This window comes from Polyodon spathula, chromosome 2, assembly GCF_017654505.1.
Source record: "Polyodon spathula isolate WHYD16114869_AA chromosome 2, ASM1765450v1, whole genome shotgun sequence".
NCBI classification, from domain to species: domain Eukaryota; kingdom Metazoa; phylum Chordata; class Actinopteri; order Acipenseriformes; family Polyodontidae; genus Polyodon; species Polyodon spathula.
The window spans coordinates 99,729,606-99,752,518 of record NC_054535.1 but is presented as its reverse complement, the minus strand read 5'-3'; the positions used below and the strand labels follow the sequence as shown (position 1 = coordinate 99,752,518).

At 40.5% G+C, this 22,913-nt stretch overlaps 1 protein-coding gene across 2 annotated transcripts in view; it reads right to left on the bottom strand.

Moving 5' to 3' along the window:
- Positions 1 to 3,283: 3,283 nt before the first annotated feature.
- LOC121305160 (LHFPL tetraspan subfamily member 2 protein-like) overlaps positions 3,284 to 22,913 on the bottom strand; it is a 74,665-nt gene continuing 55,035 nt past the window's right edge. Inside the window, exons 3-4 of one of the 2 annotated variants that reach the window (XM_041236705.1) lie at positions 16,044 to 16,820; positions 3,284 to 6,948 (exon numbers count right to left, since the gene is read on the bottom strand). In XM_041236705.1, coding sequence (XP_041092639.1) covers positions 6,692 to 6,948; positions 16,044 to 16,449 — 663 coding nt within the window. In that variant the 5' untranslated portion in view covers positions 16,450 to 16,820 and the 3' untranslated portion in view covers positions 3,284 to 6,691. Of the gene's footprint in view, positions 6,949 to 16,043; positions 16,864 to 22,913 lie in introns of those variants that run through there. The other variant, XM_041236713.1, reaches the window with a different exon arrangement.

The window sequence follows — 22,913 nt, the reverse complement described above, 5'->3', positions numbered from 1 at the left end:
ATTCTTGTTGCATTAAGATATAATGAGTCATGCAATAAGTGTACCAGATGGACACAGCACAGCGACTGGATAAACTGACATGTGCTGATGCAAGCACTACATCCTCTGGTGTGTAAGTAAATAGTACTAGTACTGCAGATGTATATGTTTTAATTACAGGTTGATCAGTGCTTCAAACCTAAATGGAATTGGGGATGCACCAGTGAGATGTGGTGTATGAGAGAACTGCACACTCCTAAATTAGGACATACTTCCTCACTAAACCTTTAGATCGGGGCTTCCCAACCCTGCTTCTGGGGACCCCATGTGTCTTCTGGTTTTCATTCCAACTGAGCTCCCATTAACTAAACCCTTAACTGAACTAATTATTTGCTTAAGCAGACATTTGTACTTGTTTTCAGCTCTAAACAGTTACAGATTTCAAGTTGCTATAACATTTTATATGTAACTTGAACTTTGTAGGAGCTTAGAACAATTAAAAATGTCTAATTAAGCAGATGATTAGTTCAATGAAGGGTCTAGTTAAGTAATTGAATGCTCAGTTGGAATGAAAACCAGAAGAGGGGGTCCCCAGGACCAGGATTGGGAAGCCCTGCTCTAGATAATACATTCCTAGGGAACAGACTAGGATCTAACTGGTAACTTGTTCTATAAAAGTTTCAGTTGAGGATAAACTTGTTGCCCATTTGCCCAGTAGGGATGCTGTAAAGCCTACACTAAAGTTTTCATGAACTGAAGTATTTCATCTCTGTATTGCTTATTAAGGTTAGCACTAACATCTCTTGGGGTAATTGGGTTCATCTCCGTAGCCTGGCTTGAATATAATATCTCATTTAGTGTCCTGTAGAATTATAATAATTTTAAATGTCAGGGAACTTTATATCAGGCTGTCAACCCCCATCACTTTAATCGAAAAACCTTAAATTGTAATTTCCAAATGTTTGTGAAACAGTGCCTGACCCGTCACTTAGGATGTTATCTTCTTTTTTCTTGAAGAGCAGGGTGGCACTAGCATTACTAACACAGGAATGTGAAGGGCTGTTCCTAAAGCAAACCCTTTAGCAACCACCATGTCTACAGATACCGTCCGCTGCAGTCCAGGCAGCTGGAGGTGTGAAGGACTTCCAAAAATCTGCTGGATTGTACATTCTCAACTCCCCTTTGAAGCCAACTTTGAAGGCCAGTAGAAGTGCTTGACTGTTTAGTCCACTAGGTTTCTGATTTGTGTCCCATTGTCTGGCCAAAAATGTATTTAATAGTACGTATTACTTTATTTCGTTTTATTTGTGTTTGAATTGTACGTTGCTTGTCTGATACTGCGCAGCTGTGGAGTTATTCATTGTAGATCTTATTATAATTGGACAGTTGAAGATATAGTCCATTCCACAATCTGTAATGATAACCAAGTCATGCTTTTGTATTCTGTGCACAAAGTTACTACAAGGCACTGATTACAGTGTGGTTGAGGGTCAAGGCAACGCAGAATCTGAAACACAATGTTCTGTATTGTGTTGCTACTCTCAAGGCATGGTCCTGAAACTCTCATATCAGTGCAATAAGCAGAACTTGATGTAGTCTCAAATTTCATACCATAACAGATGGGGATTTGACCTTGAAGGGATGTACTTCTTTTATACACCACCCTTCATTTCTACTACACAGAATCACTGCGTTCTGATTAAATCTACTTCCAGCCTCACTCTTCAATCCAAACACGTGTTACGTGTAATAAACTGAACCATGCAAACCTCTGAGCGGGACTTAAAGTGCTTAATCTTTTAATTATACACCTGCTGTGGAATGGCACACGTGGCTGTAAATGCCTACCTCTGATCTGGAACAAAACCAATTTGGACATCATCAGAGTGCAAAAGCAGCTAGTATACAGAATACAGGAAACGATGACCATTCAGGGCTTTATTACATCAGTAACTATAGTAATGCCATTTAAATATCTGCATAGAATAACCCTCAGAACATTACTGGCCAGCAAAGCCACTTAGTTTCTCCATTTTGACACCCAGTCCCATTCACTGCACCATTTTTTAATGACCTGTTGTTTGCCATTTGTTTTGCCAACAGTGTAAAGAATAGCAAATGTACAATTGTGCATTCAGTAGAGAAATGAAGATGAAGACGTTTAAATAAGACCAGGTTTATTATTTCAAAGTGGCGTCACTCATTTCAGTGTCCTAAGGGCATGGCATGCATTGCTGCTGAACTCCCTTGTTACAGAAGCCTACAAACAAATGGTCAACTGGAAGGAAACCCAGAGTTGTCTTCCTCTAAAATACAACTCCAGCATCCCTCCAGTAAGGCTCTAAAGTCACCTGATAAACGGAACAGCAGTAATTCAATGATTTGACAAACAAAGGGAGACTGACAATACAAATGAAAGATTGCCCTACAAAACCAATTTTTTTTTTTTTTTACAATGCTGTGCATGTGGGTTTGAAAAAGGGTGTTTTTTTAAGACATCACTGGTTGAATAATAATCTCTGTAAAAGGCACATGGAATGGAATGGAATGGGAGAGCTGGGAACAGGAAAAGGAAGCGTGTAGAGATAGCACCACAGCTGTCATGCAGAATGACCTGGTTAATGATGTAGAGGGAGACTTCAGAAAGCATAGGACTCCTGCTGTAATACAGAAGGTAGCCCCATTGCTCCAAGCATGCACACTCACACCATGCCTGTATATGCAGAGGGGTGATAATAGACAGCACTGTGAGCATCTTTCTTTCAGAGGCATCCATCAAAACACTACATTTATCACAGAGCTCCCAAAGAAAGGAATTCTCCCAAGAAGAAACCACATTACCAGGATAATTATTGGCTTTTGGCAGATATCTGGTGATGTCAAAAGTTGTCATTAAAGAGTTAAACTAAGGCATTAGCCTCTGACATCAGCAGACACAGATCTCTTAAGTGCATTCTGTGAAGCACTGTATGTATCTGTTCCGTTCACTGGAGTGAAGAACATTCCGCAGGATAAACATTGGATTCCAGCTGCAGTAATGTTGGGTAGTCACCGGTTTGGTTCTAAATATGTAGTGATTTTAAAACTCTCTCCAGGCACGTTAGGGCAGTGGAAGGGTTACAAGGACACAAGCCCCTTTTCACACTTGCTTTGCCTAGATGCACCATGTTTTGATATTGCACATATTTCACATACTTAGGACATATATATATTTCACAGTATATATATATATATATATATATATATATATATATATATATATATATATATATATATATAAAATATTTACAGGAAAGATTATGGCACCTTGCAATACATACATTAAAAAATAATAATAAAAAAAAAATAACAAACACACCACAGATATTGAACACATTGGAAAAGCAGGGGGGAAATAATCCTATAACATGTAGTTGACGTTGTACACAGGCTCAACAGAGCTGCTTACAATCAGGCAAAAAAAAAACAATCGACCCATACAGTCACTATACAAGAACACCTGCCATTTTCCACACAATTTGAAATGAAGGCTTCATAAAAGCTGTTGGCTAGCAGAAGGAACCTGCTTCATATATAATTTTGACTTCTGTAAACATACCAACATTAGATTTCAAAAGTGTAATTCTGTTATTTTATATTTTGCCAAGGACACTGTTGAAATGGACGCACATGTGCAGTAAAGCAACCCAAAGAATGACTGTGTCCCGTTTGAGAAGCACACCAGCTTTCCTTTTTAATTAGAAGGTAGTGACATTCTTGGCCGAAGAAATCAACATAAAAGTTCCATCGTTTGTTAAAAAAAGCTGAAATATTGTACTGAACATATTCTTTTTCCTCCCCTAGAGGCTGAACTGAGTTCAACCGCTGTTTCACTGGCATGCCTGGCAGAACTCTTCACAACACTGCTTACATCAGCAGGATCACTCAGCAAGGTGCTCACCCTTTCATTCTTTACATTGTAAATGTCACTCTAAACCAAACAGTTGCACCTTCCAGTTTCCTTTGGGGGGAAAAAAACACAGTAAGCCTTTGTTTAGATGGTTCTACTATTCGTGTGAGCCATCCTGCTTTCAGTTTTCACTGTCCTGATGTCGAGGCACTTCGGAGACCTTGTAAATGAAGCGTGACCAATTGTTGACTGAAAGCCAGTAAATTGAGGCTGAATAGCTGGTTGATGATTGGGCTCTCATAACTTAATTTCCTTTGAAGGTGGGGGCATCGTTTTTTATTATTATTACAACTCAAACTTGTTAACAAGAAAAAGTAACCCACTTAGAACTGAGCCATCTTTCTGGAAATAATAAAAGATGATACAGCCAGGTCCTCTAGCGTTCGGTACAGCACTTATATGCCAGCACTGGAATCACAAGCTGCCGTTTACTTCAGTGAATTATGAGGAGGGAGGTTTCTGCAGTTTACCAGCTGTTGTAAAGGTGGGTTGACACTGATGATTAAGAGTGTGGAAACCTGCTTGTATCTCTACACAACACAGCCCCTGAACACAGGCACTGGCCTATGTAATTGCTTTCCCACAGAATGAAAACCGAGGTGGGGTAAAAACTACATTGGAATAAAAGACTGGAATGCTACTTTAGATTATAGTCAAGATTTCCATAAAACAGATATTGTTACAGTACCTTTTAAATTTCTTCTTTTTTTCTCAGATGTACACCACTTCAGCTTAAACTCACGCATCTGTTCACCTCTTATTCAAAATAAACAGAAAACGTCTGCTTATTCAGTCATTGATAACAGCACACCCTTGCTTGAAGGACTCAGAACAATGACTGCTTGAGCCAGTCCCAGGCGTTTGAGCTGGGAGAACATTATTGAGAGCACTATTGTTTCTGGCATTAGCTACCCCAAGCTGCAGACTGCCCAGGAAACTACAATCCCAGCCTGTAGTTAGTTAATGATGGAAAACACATCCCTGTGTAAGAGAAGGCAGCCTTGGCCAGATCCCCTGGCTGGTGTGGGGAGAGACAGCAGCCGGCACCGGGGCGTCCCAGAGGGTGGGGTGGGGGCTGAAATATAGTTTTTAGTTTTTGTTTTTAACTTTGCAAGCTCTGGCATGTGGGAAAAAGATATTCGATCCTGCAAGAATTTGAAGACAGAGGCTATTTGAAGTAGCTGTTGGCACCGCTATCTGGTATTGTCCTTTATGCTCCAGACGCGTGGTCCTCTCTGAAGAACCATGCTTCACAGAATGGTTTGGAACCTGCACAGAGCATCTTTTATATTCGGATCCCAAGGAGCTGATTTCAGGCCAAGGGAGGGCTGCACAGGGATAACGAATACATTTCAGTCATGTACTTTTGCTCCAGCAAAGCACCTTGTACTGGTAACCCAACAGCCAACCCAAATAGCTGCCCCAATATATTGACTGATCCCAGTTGGTAGTATCATGCATCATAAAGGAAAAGAATAAAAAAACTGTGAAAAGGTTTTTTTGAGCACAATGCTGGGCACTGAAGTTGTTACCAAAGTTTAGTTTTTATAGCACATAGTGGTTTGAGAATACGATGACCCTATTAGCATGGGAAAACATGTACAAAACTGCTGGTTTTTAGATTAAAATAAAAATTAAATGAGACTGGCAACAATCATACCAGTTTCAACAAATTCAACATCAGTCTGTTATGCAACACGTTCTGTACATTATTTACAAGGTATATACAAGTCCATGTTGTGTCGTTGTAGCTTATGTTGGCACAAGACTGACACACCTGTTCAGACACCAAAAAATGAACAATTAAGAAATGGATTGACACAGGGTGAGCCTTTTTTTTCTGATGCTGCATACAACGACGATTATTAAACTAAAAAACAACAAGGCCATGGCAGCCTAAGGACCACAGGCTGTCAGTCTTAGTGGTAAACAAAGCTGTGCTCCCTTTCTACACTGATCAGAGATGATGGAAAGATCCTGTATTCCCAGCTGGTGAGGAGGAGTGCTCCTTGTGAAAGAGTGTATCCCCAGGTGAGGAGGAGGAGGAGTGTTCCTTGTGAAAGAGTCCGTATTCCCAGGTGAGGAGGAGGAGGAGGAGGAGGAGGAGGAGGAGGAGGAGTGTTCCTTGTGAAAGAGTCCGCATTCCCAGGTGAGGAGGAGGAGGAGGAGTGTTCCTTGTGAAAGAGTCCGCATTCCCAGGTGAGGAGGAGGAGGAGAAGGAGTGTTCCTTGTGAAAGAATCCGTATTCCCAGGTGAGGAGGAGGAGGAGGAGTGTTCCTTGTGAAAGAATCCGTATTCCCAGGTGAGGAGGAGGAGGAGGAGTGTTCCTTGTGAAAGAATCTGTATTCCCAGGTGAGGAGGAGGAGGAGGAGGAGGAGTGTTCCTTGTGAAAGAATCCGTATTCCCAGGTGAGCAGGAGGAGGAGGAGGAGTGTTCCTTGTGAAAGAATCCGTATTCCCAGGTGAGGAGGAGGAGGAGGAGTGTTCCTTGTGAAAGAATCCGTATTCCCAGGTGAGGAGGAGGAGGAGGAGTGTTCCTTGTGAAAGAATCTGTATTCCCAGGTGAGGAGGAGGAGGAGGAGGAGTGTTCCTTGTGAAAGAGTCCGTATTCCCAGGTGAGGAGGAGGAGGAGGAGTGTTCCTTGTGAAAGATCCTGTATTCTCAGATGAGGTGAGGAGGAGGAGGAGGAGGAGTGTTCCTTGGGAAGGATCCCGTATTCCCAGGCATGGAGGAGGAGGAAGAAGAGGAGGGCTCCCTGGCACTTTCACAGCAGGCAGATGAGGCTCTTGCCCTCCTCGATCTCCTCCTGCACTCTGTCGCTTGACGTGGCGATCTCAGCCTGTGCGGACAGCACGGCACAGATGAAGGTGAGCACAGTGCCCCCGATGGCTGTGTAGAAGGCCCAGCCCAGCGAGCACTCCCCCACCTTGTATGGAGATGCGTCGTGGCCGCAGTAATCTTGCACCTTCTGGGAGCCCCAGCCAGCCGGGTATAACATCAGGCCCAGGATCAAGAAAAGACCTGAACAAAAACAAAGACATTACATATGTTAAAAATCAGGAAGACTCTTTATTTCTGTATATTTTTTTACCAACTGGACACCAATATTATTCCCGAAAATGATTACACAGAAACATGCATTTTGTAAACAAGCCTCTTTACTTTGCATCCACAGGTTGGAACAGAATGGTGGAGAGCTCAGGCTGTGTAACAAAGAATGCAGTCCCATGTCACACGCAGCCTCAAAAGTAAAGTACCATTGATAAACTGGACTACTGCACGCTATGGCCTGGTGCTGCAAAGACTAATATTACACAATTACTGAACGCAGAACATTACAGACCCAACACCAGCAGCCACAAAAACCATATAAAACTATGGTAAGGGTGAAAAAATAAAAAAAAATACAAGTGCATTGTCAGACAAAAGGGTCAGAACTTTCACAAACTGAGTACAGGTCTGTTTGAAGTAAAAGTAACCTGTTTAAAATGATTGATGGGCTGAATCTCCCATGACTCAGGAAAAAGACAGGGCATCTGTACAACATAAATGAATCACAAAACTCATTTCAGGCAGTATAATCTTTGCCCTACATTTCAGCTGCAATGTGTATCAAAGCAGGAAAGGAAACCAGGGCCTGAATGTTTTCCACATGTGAAGGAGATTGTTGGCATCAGATGGATGATGATGTGGTTCAACTTTTCTTCACCAGAAAACACAAATTGCCTGATGTTTCACATTCAACATGGAGCTGAGGAAGGCTTGGGGTGCTAAGTGACGGGGCCAAGCAGTAAGAGCTCTGGTTAAAAAGACTTGTGGGCAAGGCTGAGGGTCGTTGATGACAGTGTCACCATTCAGAGACTATGGTTTATGGTCTGGACTTCCTTTTGCCACGACCTTGTGTGTAAATATTTGTCTTTATTGTGAGAAAAACCTGTACTGCTTGGGAGGACAGGTGTGTCACATACTGGGCCTTGTTTCAGTCTTTCTTTCTCTATCTCAGTGCGTTAGAGGGCTAATATAAGGGTCTGTTTCAATGCAAACATTAGCCCCTTTTTCTAAAATTTTAACATAATAACATTAAAAGGGAGAAATTCTAGTAGGAATTTACTAGAAATAGGTCGATACTATAAAAAATGCTGACATCTTTCGCCACAATACACTTGGATGAATTGGGGATTTTCTTGTTAACATGCGTTTTGCTTATTTTTTAAATGGGTATATGCTGACTTTGTTGTTTACCAGACAAGCATGACTTTATTACACTGACGGGATTAATGTTATTTTAGACATTATAGAGTTACCGGAGACAAACTGACAGTTAGGTTTCCCCAGAATGAGCGGCAGCTCCTTGGATTGGCAGTGGGACATGACCCCTTTGACCTTTAGATCACCCATTTAGTTCCAGCCCAGATCACAGGTGATCAACACAATTCTGAGATCACTTCCATTTGCTGGCAGTGCAGGGGGGTACAGACCCGCAACAAACATCTCCTTTGAACTAAACTATAAAACAAACTAAAAAGAGCACAAAAAAATCTTTGCTATGAACTGTAGTACAGCTTTTGCAGAACACAATTTTAATTCTGGGTAAAGCGTAGACCAATGCCTGGCTACTGGATTACTGACTTTCACAGATCCATCTCCAAATCAGCTATCATCATGTATTCCTGGTGAAGGATTTTGCTTACTGTAGTGCTGCAAACAAACAAAAAAAAAGACTGCAAAATTCTATAAAATCAGCAGAGTAGAGTTCAACAGAGTTTTAAACAGGGCTGGTTCTGACCGATGTTGCTCATCTGCTTCAGTGTTTGTCGCTACAGTTGAGTCAACAAGAACCTAGATGTGGACAGGCAAGTCAAATCCTGTACAAGTTTAAAATGTAATACATTTTAGTAATTTGTTGAGGAAGCCACTTCTCCAGGAGAACTGTAGCAACTTTCAATTTCCTATGGGATTATTATTAATAGTTTTGTTTTAGCAGACTGGACTGTATGAAACATTCCGTTTATGATCCAACAAACTCAATAGCAATTTCCTCTAGAACCAGCACAAACCCTCCATTCCCTTCCAGGCAGGCTTTGTGTACTCTGACTGGCCTAGCTTCTGTTAACAAGAACATTTTAAACTTATTGGCAAATCACATTTATGGAAAAAAAAAAACCCACACACTTGTGACAGCAGCACCTCAGTCCTAATGAAAAACAAAGTGATGAAAAACAAGTGGTAAAAGGAAAAGGAAGACAAACAGATCTCGTAATGGTGATAATTGAGTCAGGTTTCCTCATTGATTAACACAGTCACCTGCCTGTTCCTGTTGAACTGTACTTGGACGAGCCACATCTCCTTACAGGACTAAGTTTCGCAGTTGCTGAGACACAAAACAATTGTAACATCATTTGTTACCAGGATCATATTGTGCCTGAGGTTTAATACAGGATCTCTTTAATTCACTTCAGTTCTTGAATGCTGTTTACCTTTCACTAACTAGCTCTCCTTCATACTTCAACAGTTTCCTTCTCTCAAATGCTTGAACAATAGTGCGAGTCAAACCAGGTAGAATGAAAGGCTGTAGGCATTTCAGATCTTAACATGCTCAGACACTACTGTTATTCACTGTTACTTGCTGCCTTAGGCACAGAACTTCCCATTAGAAAAAGTGGTACCTTCACTGTCGGGCATAAAGCTAAAAGTTTTAAAAATATTATGATAAACCTTATTACAAGATACAAGATTTAAAAAAAAAAAACTGCCTTCAAGATATGGGTAGAATAGGACAACCTTTTGAGCATTCATTCTCCAAGCGCCCTACACAAGTTAGGAAGGAGAAGAAATTCATGCCCAGGAGACAAACACAAATGTGCTGCAGGATAGACAGCAGTGCATCATGAATGGCGGCATCTCATCCTGGGAATGGCTGCTCCGCCAATACAGCACTCCCACACACCCTGCAGAGGTGTTTCTATTAACGATGGTCTAGCTGCACTCCTTATACTGTACCGGCATCAATCATTCATTATTACACCTTCAGCAACACATGGGAGTTTAACCACTTAGCGTTAACGTGGCTTCCATTAGAAAAAGTGCACGCTGCTTCCTTTCAGCAGTCCATCCAATACTTTTTAAAATCCCTGCTTCTGACAGTCAGACTGGCAATAACATGTTGCCATCCTATCTGAGTTTATTATAACATGATGAATGACTGATTACATAGTAAGATTCTGTTTACCCAAATTCTGTATCTTGAATCTTAAATCTGTGCTGCTTTTAGAAATGTACACACAAACACACATGTATAACAGCTGACAGTGAAAGGTTATCATCATTGGCTGCGGAATCCTCAGTAAGCAGCAAATTAATGGAAGTCATTGTTCCTGGCTGTGGAAGCTGGCAGTTTTGCTCCACTCCTCTAATTGTTTGCACTTTTATAATTCATTTGATATCTTTTACAGCATTTAATTTCTTTCATCGGAAAAGAAAAAGCAGCTGTTTGATCCAACAGAAAAGGAAAAAACATTTCTTCCATCCAAACTCCAACAAAACCCGGAAAACACTGTGGATTCGTTTGAAAAATATGCAGTACAGAATCTTGCTTGGTCTGCAAACATGACATTCTCTTATCAGTGCTTTGCAATTGTGATATTTCAGCACTGGTGCACACATACTGCTCAAATGCAAGGATTTCTAAAAGCATCAATTAGAGATGATTTCACACACAACTACAATGCCACACTCCAGTGTCAAATGTTAGCACAGGATTTATACATTGTTTCTATTGTACAGAAGGAGAATGCCCTCATCCTGTTTAGCATGTTAACATCATAAAGTTGCCTTTAGTACCAGCTCTATACAGCACCTTTAAAATACGAATAAGCAACCTCGTCACTGCTTGTGCTGCTGCAGCAGTTGCGTTAGCGCCAAATTTTGCGCCTTAGACACAAAATAAATCCATTGGACAGAAAAATATTTTGTCTTGCATTCACGGGACATACAGAATTGGAAAGGGACGCAGACACTGATAATCATGGTAATCTATTAAACTGCAGCAATGACCATAAATGACCGTTGCTTGTATATGTAGCATGCACAGGGGAAACCAGCAGTAGGGCTGGTAGGTGACGTAATCACATACAAAGACATAAGACTGATATATGTTTCTTGCAAAGGAGTCGGCTCTTTTGTACAGCGGTATCGGCGCTATGCTTCAGTGCGAGCGGTCCCGAGTGTGATGCGCCTGACTGCAGGAACCGAGAATGCTACATTTACAAAAACTGTTCAGTAATATAACAGCATTGATTAAGGTACACTCCAGTCCTGTAGGTGGCAGCAATAAGCCTCATATTTGGCTTATGCAGCAATATTAAGAAGAATATTTACTTTCAGACATTTCTGGCACCAGAACAGGGTCTGTGACAATATGGCAAAGCAGTTGTCAATCAGAAGATTTTTTGCTACACAGTCAGCATCTTCTGGGGATTTTCATGTAGATCACCCATCTGCATCTTAGCCATCTACTTCTGACTGTACGAGTACTATAGTGACCGAAGCAGCCGCAAGCAGTAGTAATGCACAAAAACACATACAGGCCTCAAGAATCTTCGCTTAAAAGACTCAGACACGGCGATGCTGTTGCTGTCTGTATTATTGGACTGCAGAAAAGATGAACACACGTAGATGAAGGCAACAAACACTTCTTAGATTCCCGTCTCAATGTCATGGGAACGGTCTACTGTTGGTATATACTAGCATAACGAAAACAGTGTGTGTGTTCATATGTATATCTATACACAAGCACATTGTTTAAACTACAATATAGCACAGTCTAACCGTTCATAAAAATGTACCAACATGCATTTCCCTGGAGATTATTAGCCTTTGTGTTAACAACTGATCGTTTAGTATCTGATGGATGGGATGCAAAATTTTGGGCATATGGTTTTCAGGAATGCATGAACAGAAAAGCTAACATGAATTCTGCTGTTGTCACTACACAGATACACAGCAATAAGCATCCCATTAAAATGTAATCTTTGCAGCTAAGAATAATAATATTTTAAGATTAAGATTACCCTCTATCTGATTCAAATCTCATGAGTACCAGTACCCAATAATTATAAACATACAGTCCCTTGAACTGGATCTGTATGCGTGTGTCATGATTGGATTGTCAAGATCCACAGGCCCAATAACATTGATGAATGTAGACCAGAACTATTGTGGGTTAGCAAGGCATCTCAACTTCTCCATCTGTTCCCAATCCATCGCTCTGAATCAGGTCTGCAGCTGTATAGAGTTTATGTTCTGCTCCATCAAAAGCAATGTTCGTGTCCAAGAGCAACGTCCAATCAGAGCATTCAATCAAAAAAAAAAAAAAAAAAAAAACAAGGATCTCTTAATTCCTAAGCATTACCTCAGCTTGTACTGGTCATCTCTTAACAGCTTTAAATGATTTGGAGACCATCCAAAACAATCTTTTAAGTGTACATCTATAGATGGCTGGGACTGTCCGCTGAGGCATTATGGTTATAGTATATAATACATGGTGGCATAGTAACAGCATAATGCTCTCAATGAGTTTTACTATTCCAGATAGTTTGATCTGCAACCAAAAGCTGTGTTTACCCCACAATATTTCTTATGCTTTACACTAGTTAAAACATCACAGAATAATACCTGAGTAATAATCAAGCCTTTTCTCTCACCTCACTAACCCTTTCTCACACATCCCTATCTTTTTGCAGTAGATTGTTTTAAACAGGGGTGGCCAATCATAGCCCTGGAGGGCCATTCCACGCTCTGTTCCAACCCTGTACTAAAAATTGTTTAATTGAACCAATTAAACCTCCATCCATCCAGAAGACCTCAAAGTCGTTAATGATCTCATTTTACCTGTTAAACCTGGATTGGAATGGCCCTAGGACAGTGATTGGACACCCCTGGCTTAGACCATGTTCACTTTAACTTGGGTGAAGAAGCCAGCTCATCCAGCTACCCACTATACAGTTCCAAATGCCCAAGGTCATTCAGTTCTTCTTTTTATTTGTTTTTAGTTAAAACACAAGCACCCAGAACCATCGCTGCACAAAGGGCTCCACTCACTCAGCTGAGAACGACAGCCTCCCTGCCTGTCGTTACACAGCCTGGTACCACACCCCTGTGCTATGGCCACTTACAAACTGAAACTGCTTCTATGGCATTTATTGGGTCTTTGCAAAACATTCATTACTGACCAACCACCAGCCTTTCATTAAGATCAAACATTGGGATTGACTGTTCTAACTGCAGATCAGACTCAACCCTAAACTCCTACATACCAGCTTCCCCCCTTTTAGAAAGATTCTAGGTTTCACATACAGTTGTAGTCAAAAGTTTACATTATTATTATTATTATTTATTTCTTAGTAGACGCCTTTACCCAGGGCAACTTACAGTTGTATACAAAAAATACATATCAAGAATTACAGTACAATTAAGAGCAAGATACAAAATACAATGACTTCAGTTCTAATAAGAGCAAATACAAAACTTTAGCTACAAACGATTTTTCCTAAAATTCTTTGTTTTCAAGAAATTTCTAGAAATGATAAATTTCCATTGGGGTACGTAAACTTTTGACTATAACTGTATATGCATTTGGTGATTTGTTTTATCAGTGTCTTTATATAATATACTGTAATGCATTTTATTACATTTTAACAAAGTTTAAATATTTAAAACAAAGTGTTTACCTCTACTGTATATTTACAACACAGTATCATCTATACATTTGCTTATTTTACTATGTTGTTGTCTAGTTATCCCTGTGTGTTACAGTACATGCTCTTTTGCACGTCATTATTGTGAATATACTGTACTGCTGTAATTTTAGTATCTTTGCTATTAACCACAGATCTTGACTTGACCAAATATGGTCAAGTCACACAGCACCAGCTCTAGGTGAAGGAGGCCTGTGTAAATGGTTATATAGCTTCACATATCCATCCCAACCAGTCTTTTAGTTTCATAAGCACCACAACTCAAACAAGCCTCATGAGATACGAAGCAACACACAGCATAGGATGTGATAAGGGACAAAGCCTGGCCTTGCTATTATTACGCATATAAAACTTATCTCATCCTGCCCGCCAACATGTTTGCAGGATGCTTTTCCTGTAAATTGTTCCTGTCATCATGTCAATAGTCAATTTATGTTTTGGTATCACACATTGTCTGAACTACTGCACACCAGTTATACAGCACCTCATGGATGTTGGCAGGCAAAGCACAAGGGACTGGCCAATTGAAGGACACAGTGTGTCAGTGGTTAGTATCCAAGGTGTCTGTAACGTTGACCTACATGCACAGCATGGAAAGTGTACCTCAGAACTAATGAGCCATGCATAGTTTCAGGAAAACTGTACTTTCTGAAGCTAATCAGGTTTCAGCATCGTGTTACAATATGGAACATATTTATCCTCATGCTCTGCTGCCACAACACAAATGACAGTAACTGTGTCACATGCCATTTAACATCAAAGCATTGGTGTTTCATAGCCTTTAAAATTAGTGAAAAACAAAGGGTGCTGATAACTGGACTGTCTTATCTTTAGCCACATTCACACACTTTATTTGTGTCAGTGAAAATCAGAGGATGATTCAAAAGATCCACATTCATGAATCATGCTGCTATAAAATCACAGGAACGAATCTACTCCTTCTCCACACTAGCGCTGTGTGGTGACCTCCTGGCAATGACCTTGGTCTCAGCCTATCTAACTCATTCCATTCCCAACTCACAAACTTATGTCAGAGCAGATGAAATAAACAGCACCCGCCCACATGCAGGTCACTAATGCTGACTAATTGGCATCTCTGACATACTCAGAGCAAGTTCCCAAACAGCTGTGGGAACAGACTCCACTCAAACGCCCTCCCAAAATAAAAGAGTAGCATCTGTCAACCATTCAGAGAGGCAGCACTTCAATTAGTCATTAGCCAACAGTACAACTACAGAGCTGCCGTGACCCGAGACAGGACTCTGAGGAGATACAAGAGCATGCTACAGCGCGGGCCGTGGCTTTGTTTCACTGCTCAGTTCAAATAGGGAAGGAGGAAAGCACAAGCCATGTGGTTCTTGAGCACACATGAGGCTATCCCCAGCAGCAACCCTTTCAATAGAGAGTGACCTCACTAATAAACCAAGCAGCCAGCTCCTGATGTCTATAGTTCTTTTTTTTCTTTTTTTAAAACTATATATATATATATATATAGATATATATATATATATATATATATATATATATATATTTATATTATATATATATAACTAGCTTCAGTAATAGGTGGTAAAAAAAATTTCCAGAAATTGCCTGTTAAACAGTTTATCGCAGCAACGGAGACTGCAATACCCTGTTCGAGAGCTGATGCCAGCTTTTATTTTTGAAATTTCTAGGTCTCTGCTATTAGCCGTGTCAAATAGAATGAGGAGCTGCAGAGAGAGTGCTGCAGTGAGTCAATGGCACACTCCACGTTACAGCAACATTAAGCACTCTGGAAATCACTCCTTATGAGTTTGAATCAAGAACAAAGTTCCTTGACTACATTACAGTGCAAGAGGATGTGTGTGCCCCAAACTAACTGTAACACACAATGTGGAATTGGCCTAATTCTGTTCAGGAAACCAAGCGTTTCATGAGGAAACACATTCTAAAAAATTACAATGTGATATGCTATACATGATTTCAATTAGCATGGCACATATATGAAGGTGCCTTAAACATACTAGTGTTAATAACAAAGTCACAACTCCTATGAGAAAATATGTACAGCTCAGCCTGTATAATTCAGTAACAGTGTTATCAAAAACAAAGGGTGCAAGTGAGAGCCAAAATAAGTCAGAGTCAACTACACAAACTGAATGAACAGGTTATATATTTAAATTGTAAAATACGTATATTTTTTTCAGATTTTTATTTTCATTAAAATTGTTTGTTCCCTGAAAACCACCTTCCCTTTTGGTTCCTGAAACAGACAGGCAATTTACTGCCAATGTCTCCCTTCAGTTTGACAATAACAGCACCAGCACTCAGCTGAACCCAACCCTAACAAACAAGAGTGAATAAAAACGTGCCACTCACCTGCAATTCCCTGTAGTAATCCACAGACGTTAAAAATACTTTTCTTCATGATGCTCTGAAAGCACATTGTAAAGATAGAAATAAAAGCCACAGTGCAGAGCAGCAAGAGTCCGGCTGCCAAGAAAATGGAAGTGGCTTGCCAGAACCCGCTGGCAATCTCCCCGAAGTTCTCTGCGTACGGACCGCAGAGGGTTACACGCTTCAGGTTGGCTACTTTGATGCAGCGCCCGTAGATGCCCAAGGTGGGCCGGTAGGGCTCAGCGCTGGCCTTGATGTCGTTCACAAGGGGCTTGGCTCGCCCGATTAGCCAGTCTGCGCTCATGAAGGCAATCAGTTCAGCAAAGGCCACCACGATGCTCATCAGAGTCCACAGCATTGAGCGGCAAGTTACAATCACATGACACATGGTGCTGTTCCAGGCTGGTGACACTTCCACAGGTCCAGAGCAGAAGCAGTGGGTTTTTTTCAGTTTTGTTTTAAATACACTTTTAATAATAGATTTGTTCTTCCTTTTTCACTTCAGAGGGAAGCAAACTGTGAACCGAATTCATTTACTTACAGACTTGCCCGAAGAATCCCTCAATGCTCTGGTCACTGAATAACTCCTTTAGCTTCTTGTCCTTTCCCTTTCTCTCCCTCTCTCTCTCTGCTGGCTTTCCTGAGCAGCGGAGCGGGTAGTTCTGAGTTAATGTTCACACCGGTACATGATACTACATTTTACTGAAGCACGTCAACAGAAGTACGCCCAATGCCTTCTTACATCACTCCTGAACACACCTACAAAAAAAACAAAAAGAGAGATATGAACAAGGAGACTGATATGAAGCGGAGTAAAAAAAAACTCCCATCCCAGCGCAATATAGTCCCAGGGTTTGCCTAGAGGCTCTGCATCAGCACTCTTCCGATAAGGACTTGTTTAATAGGTTCAGCTGGAACAGACCCAGCTTTTGCTCTCTAACTGCTATTTATGTGTCATAGATCAGGAACACCCACTAGTATTCTGTACCACTACACAGCTCCACTGCACTTAACTACTTCTGTACTTCTGTAGCATTGTAGCATTTTATTCGGTGAGCCGTTTAACATATAATGTAAGGGATATAATCCCCAACAGAAAAACAAGTTCTGCATGAACTTCTGTGGATCTACAGTACCAGTAATTATGGCAATTAACATAAGTCACTTTTTACAAGAAAGGAATAGCGGCTGAAAAAAAATAAATTAGGATGCAGATTTTGCTTAAATTTTAAGTGGATCCAACTTTTTTTTTCTAAATAATCTGACCACCTTATTTTTATTGGAATTGCATTTTTAATTTTATTTATTATCCTTGTAATTCCCCCAAACTACTGTCCTTTTTTTTTTTTTTGTATTTCCTTAGGCGGTAACAGTTAATGAACAGAGCCAGACTGACCTGAGTCATAGGCAGAATAGATATTTAAAACAACAACGTTGTTAATGTCGAAGTAACCATGGCAACTTTCAAATTCAGTTTTGGTTCATCTCATGAAGTGTGAATCCTTTAACAGGACAAACTAGGAACCTTTTTTTAAAAACCTTTCACAGTATTTGTACCATTTGGAAATAGCTTGTTAAGCTAGCCCAATGCTTGGGACGAGTAAATGAATAAAAACACTGATGATACTTTATACTTTTGTATTCTGGTGTGGATCGTGGAGTGAATACAACATTAGCACTTTGAGCAGGATTAGCAGACACGCCTCCCTCAGCCTGCCTTCCTACTGTGTGCGCATTACTCTGGTAAGAGCTTTTGGAATGTCAGTTTTGCAAGCACAGCTCAGCAGAGACACAGCTTAAAGAAACCAATGGGAAATGAAAACGGAAAGTGCCAACACTGTTGAAAATCTATAGGTAGTTCAGCCGTAACCATAATTACAAAAACACTCAATGGTAGACCATGACTAAAAGTGAGTATACAAGTGAGAATGGGGTGTTTGGGGTGTTTTTTCATTCTACGAGAAACTTTAAATGAGAATAAAAAGAAAAAAAAAGGGAAAAGAAAAGCAGTTTGTCTGAAACAAAATGTCAGGCCTGAACTGTAATGTTGAACAGGGCCTGCAATTAAACTTGGTTTTAATTTGTGAACTCATGAGCAAGATCTATAAAATCTGGTTGGCACTGCACCTCATATTACATAAAAACACTGCCCTCCTTTGGGACACCAGCACACCACAGAGCAGCATGAAAATCACAGCCCCTTAACAAAGGCTTAGGGAGTTCACTTGAAACCAGCAGATCTCTACATTACAGACGCCATGTACAGCTTTTATCTGATGATTTTTCTTACAGGCAGCGAGTGATTAAGCTTTTTTAAATGTAATTTCAAGCAGAGATTAAAAGATAAACCACACGGAGCAGGAGTGCCCCCCTCCCCCTCCTCCTCCACAACATCCTTACAGAAGGAGTTCACCAACCTGTTAACTTTACCATCTAGCTGCTAGATAAGGTCAGGTGCCTCACATCTGCTTACAGCGTACAATACAGTCCAGATAAAACTGCTTCAGAAAGAGGCACTGCGTCATTCCAGCTCAAGTGCACCACATTCTGGGGAGGTGTTTCCTCTATTTGAGGTGGTGATACACAGATCACATGTGATGGAGAAAATGGTGCCAGGGCAAATGTCGTGCACATGCAAAAAAAATAAAAAGAGCTGTGTGAGAGTGTGTGAAGGAGGTAAAATGCCCATCTGGATGACCTTTTACCTCCTTCATTTCCATGTGGGGGATAACCAAGACAAATAACGCTGTCCTTTTAGAAGTATGTTTCAAAGACTTTCCAAATGAATTGTCGGACTCCAAGTGGGGGTTGGGTCCACTCCAGCATCCCTACAGTAAGAAAGGGAAAATAACCAGTACTGTACTTCTTTAAAAAACACTCAGTTATACATTGAAGGAAAACTAGACAATTTCAGCCAATGCCTTCACCCGTTCACACTGAATGCATGTACTGTACACAAATAACGGTGCATTTATTCATGGCCCAACAAAAATCACTGAACTTCTCATATTAGGAATTTAAAGGATCCCACCCTTTTCCCAGGGAATGAAATGTGCATCAGTGTAGTTTGCATTGCGGATGTATTGTACTCACAAGCCTCTGCACGCTTACTTGACTCAAGCACTCAAACCTTTCGCAACACAAGTTCAGTAAACCTGCTTTTCCTCAAAAGCAAACAAGACCATTCATTCACCACACATGTACCACACAGAGTGGGCTTGTAACAGTCCTGAGCTGAGGTACAATTGTAATCCTGCATGTAATTGTTACTGTGGATTTCTCTGAATCACTTTTCAATCGGACATTACATTGCAGGTTTGAATGGTGTGCACCACACACTTTTTTTTCTTCAAGTGTTTGTTATTTTTATACATACCACAGGGATATCCAGAAGTGGCCAGGACTTCAAAACCACAGGCTCCATGGGCAAACCCCCAAACCTCGGAGAGAACACACATGCTGAGCTGCCTCGCAGACGTTTCTATCAAACACACCACCTCCTGTCGTTTCAGCTCAGATTTATAGTAAATTAAAAAGAGTAAGTAGCGGGGTTCCGAATAATATAACATTACACGTCCCCACGTGTTGCTACAACTGTTTAAATAACGTTCCTGTGATTGTTCTTTTTATTGTTAACTTCCTGGCAACTTTGTACACTTAAAACATTAAAGTCTGTTTCAAAGCTCTTTTCAAAATGTCTGCTCTAGTGCACTGATAGTGTAAGGATTTTTGTCCACATTGTCAAACAGGCAAAACAGCCATAATGATCCATGATGTTGTACGGAACAGAAAAGCCAGAGCACTTTTTTTTTTTTTTTCCTGCAGTGATTTATTGTGAGGAGAGATCTCAAACCCTAGTGCACTAGAGCGGACATGTTGAAAAGAGATTTGAAACAGACTTTAAAAAGTTATAAAATGAAAAAAAGTTATCAGGATGTTACTAATGAAAAGAAAAATGACAGCTATGTTATTTAAACAGCTGTAGCAGCACATGGGGATGTGTAATGCTACTTACTCTCTAATATCTATAGGGTGGGATGCAAATCTAATACTGGTTACTGATTCACCAGGAATGTGCTGTCTCAGCTTGAAACATGGGAGTTATAAAGCTATGTGCACTGGTTGGTGCAAAAGAGGACTTTACAGTATCTTTGGATCATTAAAAAACAAACACAACAATGGTGTCTTGCAAGGTACTGTGATCTGGGCTCTGAAGCCAACTCATTTAGTATGCAAAAACAGAGGTCATGGTCAACAAACAAACAAACAAACAGTGCAGTTTAATGAATTTGGTGACTTAATGGAAAAATGACTCACTGATTAATTCTGTTTAGCCAACAGATCCACATGACTGTACTGTAATATGCTTTAGAGCATTCTCACACAGCATCCTTTCTGGCATGCCAGTCCCTTGTGTCAGACAGTACTGTGTATGTTAACATCTGTCAAAATAATTCACATTTACAAAGAACAGGACCACTTTTGTGTTTGTGGTTTTACTTTCAGCACCTTAACAGAAATTACATTTTATTACAGAACCAAAAGGGGGAAAAAAACAGCTTTTACGTTGCAGAGAATTCAGTTGGCCACGACTTCTCCATAGTGTAACAGTTCAGGAATGCTCTGACTGCGGATGAAGTCACAAGGTTCAATTCTCTTTCTTAATGAAAATCCCAAACCTAAAGTCAACATTGTGTGATTCCGCGGAGGCTTCAGCGGTCTGCATAATGCAGACTTTCTGACCCTTCAATTCAAGGTTCAAACGCATAACTCACATGAAGCACAGGGATTACCAGCCTTAATGAGCTCTGATACAACTGCTCCTTCTGATGAGTAATCAGCAATGCATTGTTCTTCATCTTCTGTAATGCCCCGTGGGGGTCTATGAAGGAATGAATAAACAGCCCAACCACAGTCTCCCCACAATGATAATGCTATTCCGGGTGAGTAAGTGACAATTCCCATATGCTAGGCTGGAATGAGATCATCTTCACAGAGACTAAACCAGGATTTCACAGGACAGCTATATCCAAAACTGATCATTTACCACACGCATGTCTCATTGCTGCGAATACTTCTCACAGCTTATCTTCTTTCACAGCTTTAAACAAAGTACTGGAGAAGGATCACTGACGGTGTATCTTTAGTAAAAATAAATAAATAAATACAATGGGAAAGAGGTATATATACACACACATATACACACAGTAGTGGTATCCATATATATATATATTATATATATATATATATATCTTATCTTTATTAATCTATATTTGAAGAATCATTGTTTGAGTATACTATATACTACAGTATATCACATGTTTTATTTTGGAATATAGAAACATGTGGGTGTGTATATATGTGTTCCGCACCACTGGCAGCGACATACTCTATCATATTATATATATATAAATCTATACCATATATAATTATATACATAATTATTTGTCATTTTCGTAACAAAAGTCATGATGAACTCGTTTGTTGGTAGCAAAGACGATGGAACCCAACACCAACAACCATATGTGCGTGTGTGTGCGTGTGTGATGAGGTCACACATACTATCTCCACTGGGACTGTTAAATTGTGTATGACTAAGTCTACAAAAGCAAAGTCCTTCAATAAAACTGAGCAAAACAAACACATCGAAGTACCACTTGGGAACAGAGGTGAAAGTGCCAGCAGGCAAGGAGTGATGAATGAAGCACACATCGAGGCCTTGAACCTTGAACTTCTCCTGCAGCAATTCACAATAATTACCAACTCAATCCCGGGCTAACAGGGGCCGGAGCCAGGCACAAAAGGGGGCCCTTGAAAGCAAGCAGTCACTAGCACAGAGGGCCTCCACACAGATCTCAATCCCTTTGTGAAGCAAGGAGCCTCCTCTCCTGACAGCACAGAGGGCCTCCACATGGATCTCAATCCCTCTGTGAAGGATGAGCCTCCTCCTCTGACAGCACAGAGGGCCTCCACACGGATCTCAATCCCCCTGTGAAGGATGAGCCTCCTCCCCTGACAGCACAGAGGGCCTCCACACGGATCTCAATCCCTCTGTGAAGGATGAACTGTTCGACCATATTCAGGAATGACTCACCTTCTAACCACATTAGGACTGGAACATGGGGCTCTGTTTTAACCGCTTTGTGAAACAGTAATGTTGCTGCTCTTCTTGTTTTGACAGGCCTGACCTCAGTGAGTTCTAGAAGTGCTGGCGGTCTAATAAAATCAAAACCCCATTCCAAAAGATTCAATTGGACTATAACAATAGTAAAGTAGCCCTCTGCTGCCAGGGTCCCTTCACTAAACAAAAAGGAAAACTTGTATCAAAAATAATTTGGGTTTGAAGCGGTACTATGCCAGCACCGAGTAATCCCCACACTAATCGTCATGCACTCGTGATATCGACTGACGCTATTTTTTAAGGTGTGTCCAAAATACATGTCAAATAAAATAAGTAAAAATGTCAGAAAGTATGTTTACTATACTTGAGGTAATGAATAATTTAGAAACAAACTCATCTGATAAAAATAAATAAATAAATAAATAAATAAATAAAATAATGAGATTTCATTCTACTGCAGAGTGCAATTTTCAAACAGTCTCTACCATAAAAAGAGCCAGTATTACCATGGAGTTTTGGAAAGCACACTGCAGTTTTAAAATCGTGCTATACATGTAGTTTGCTCTTTTACCCCAACTCCCATACTGCCATGCAGTCATTATTGAAAGTGCAGTATCCACTAGTATTGTTTCTCTCGTAACCTGTGCTTTAGTGCTGTTCAGCGAATAACACTGATATATTCTTCTGTACTCTGACCCCATTCCAGTGTGCTTTGGTGCAGGCGAACAATA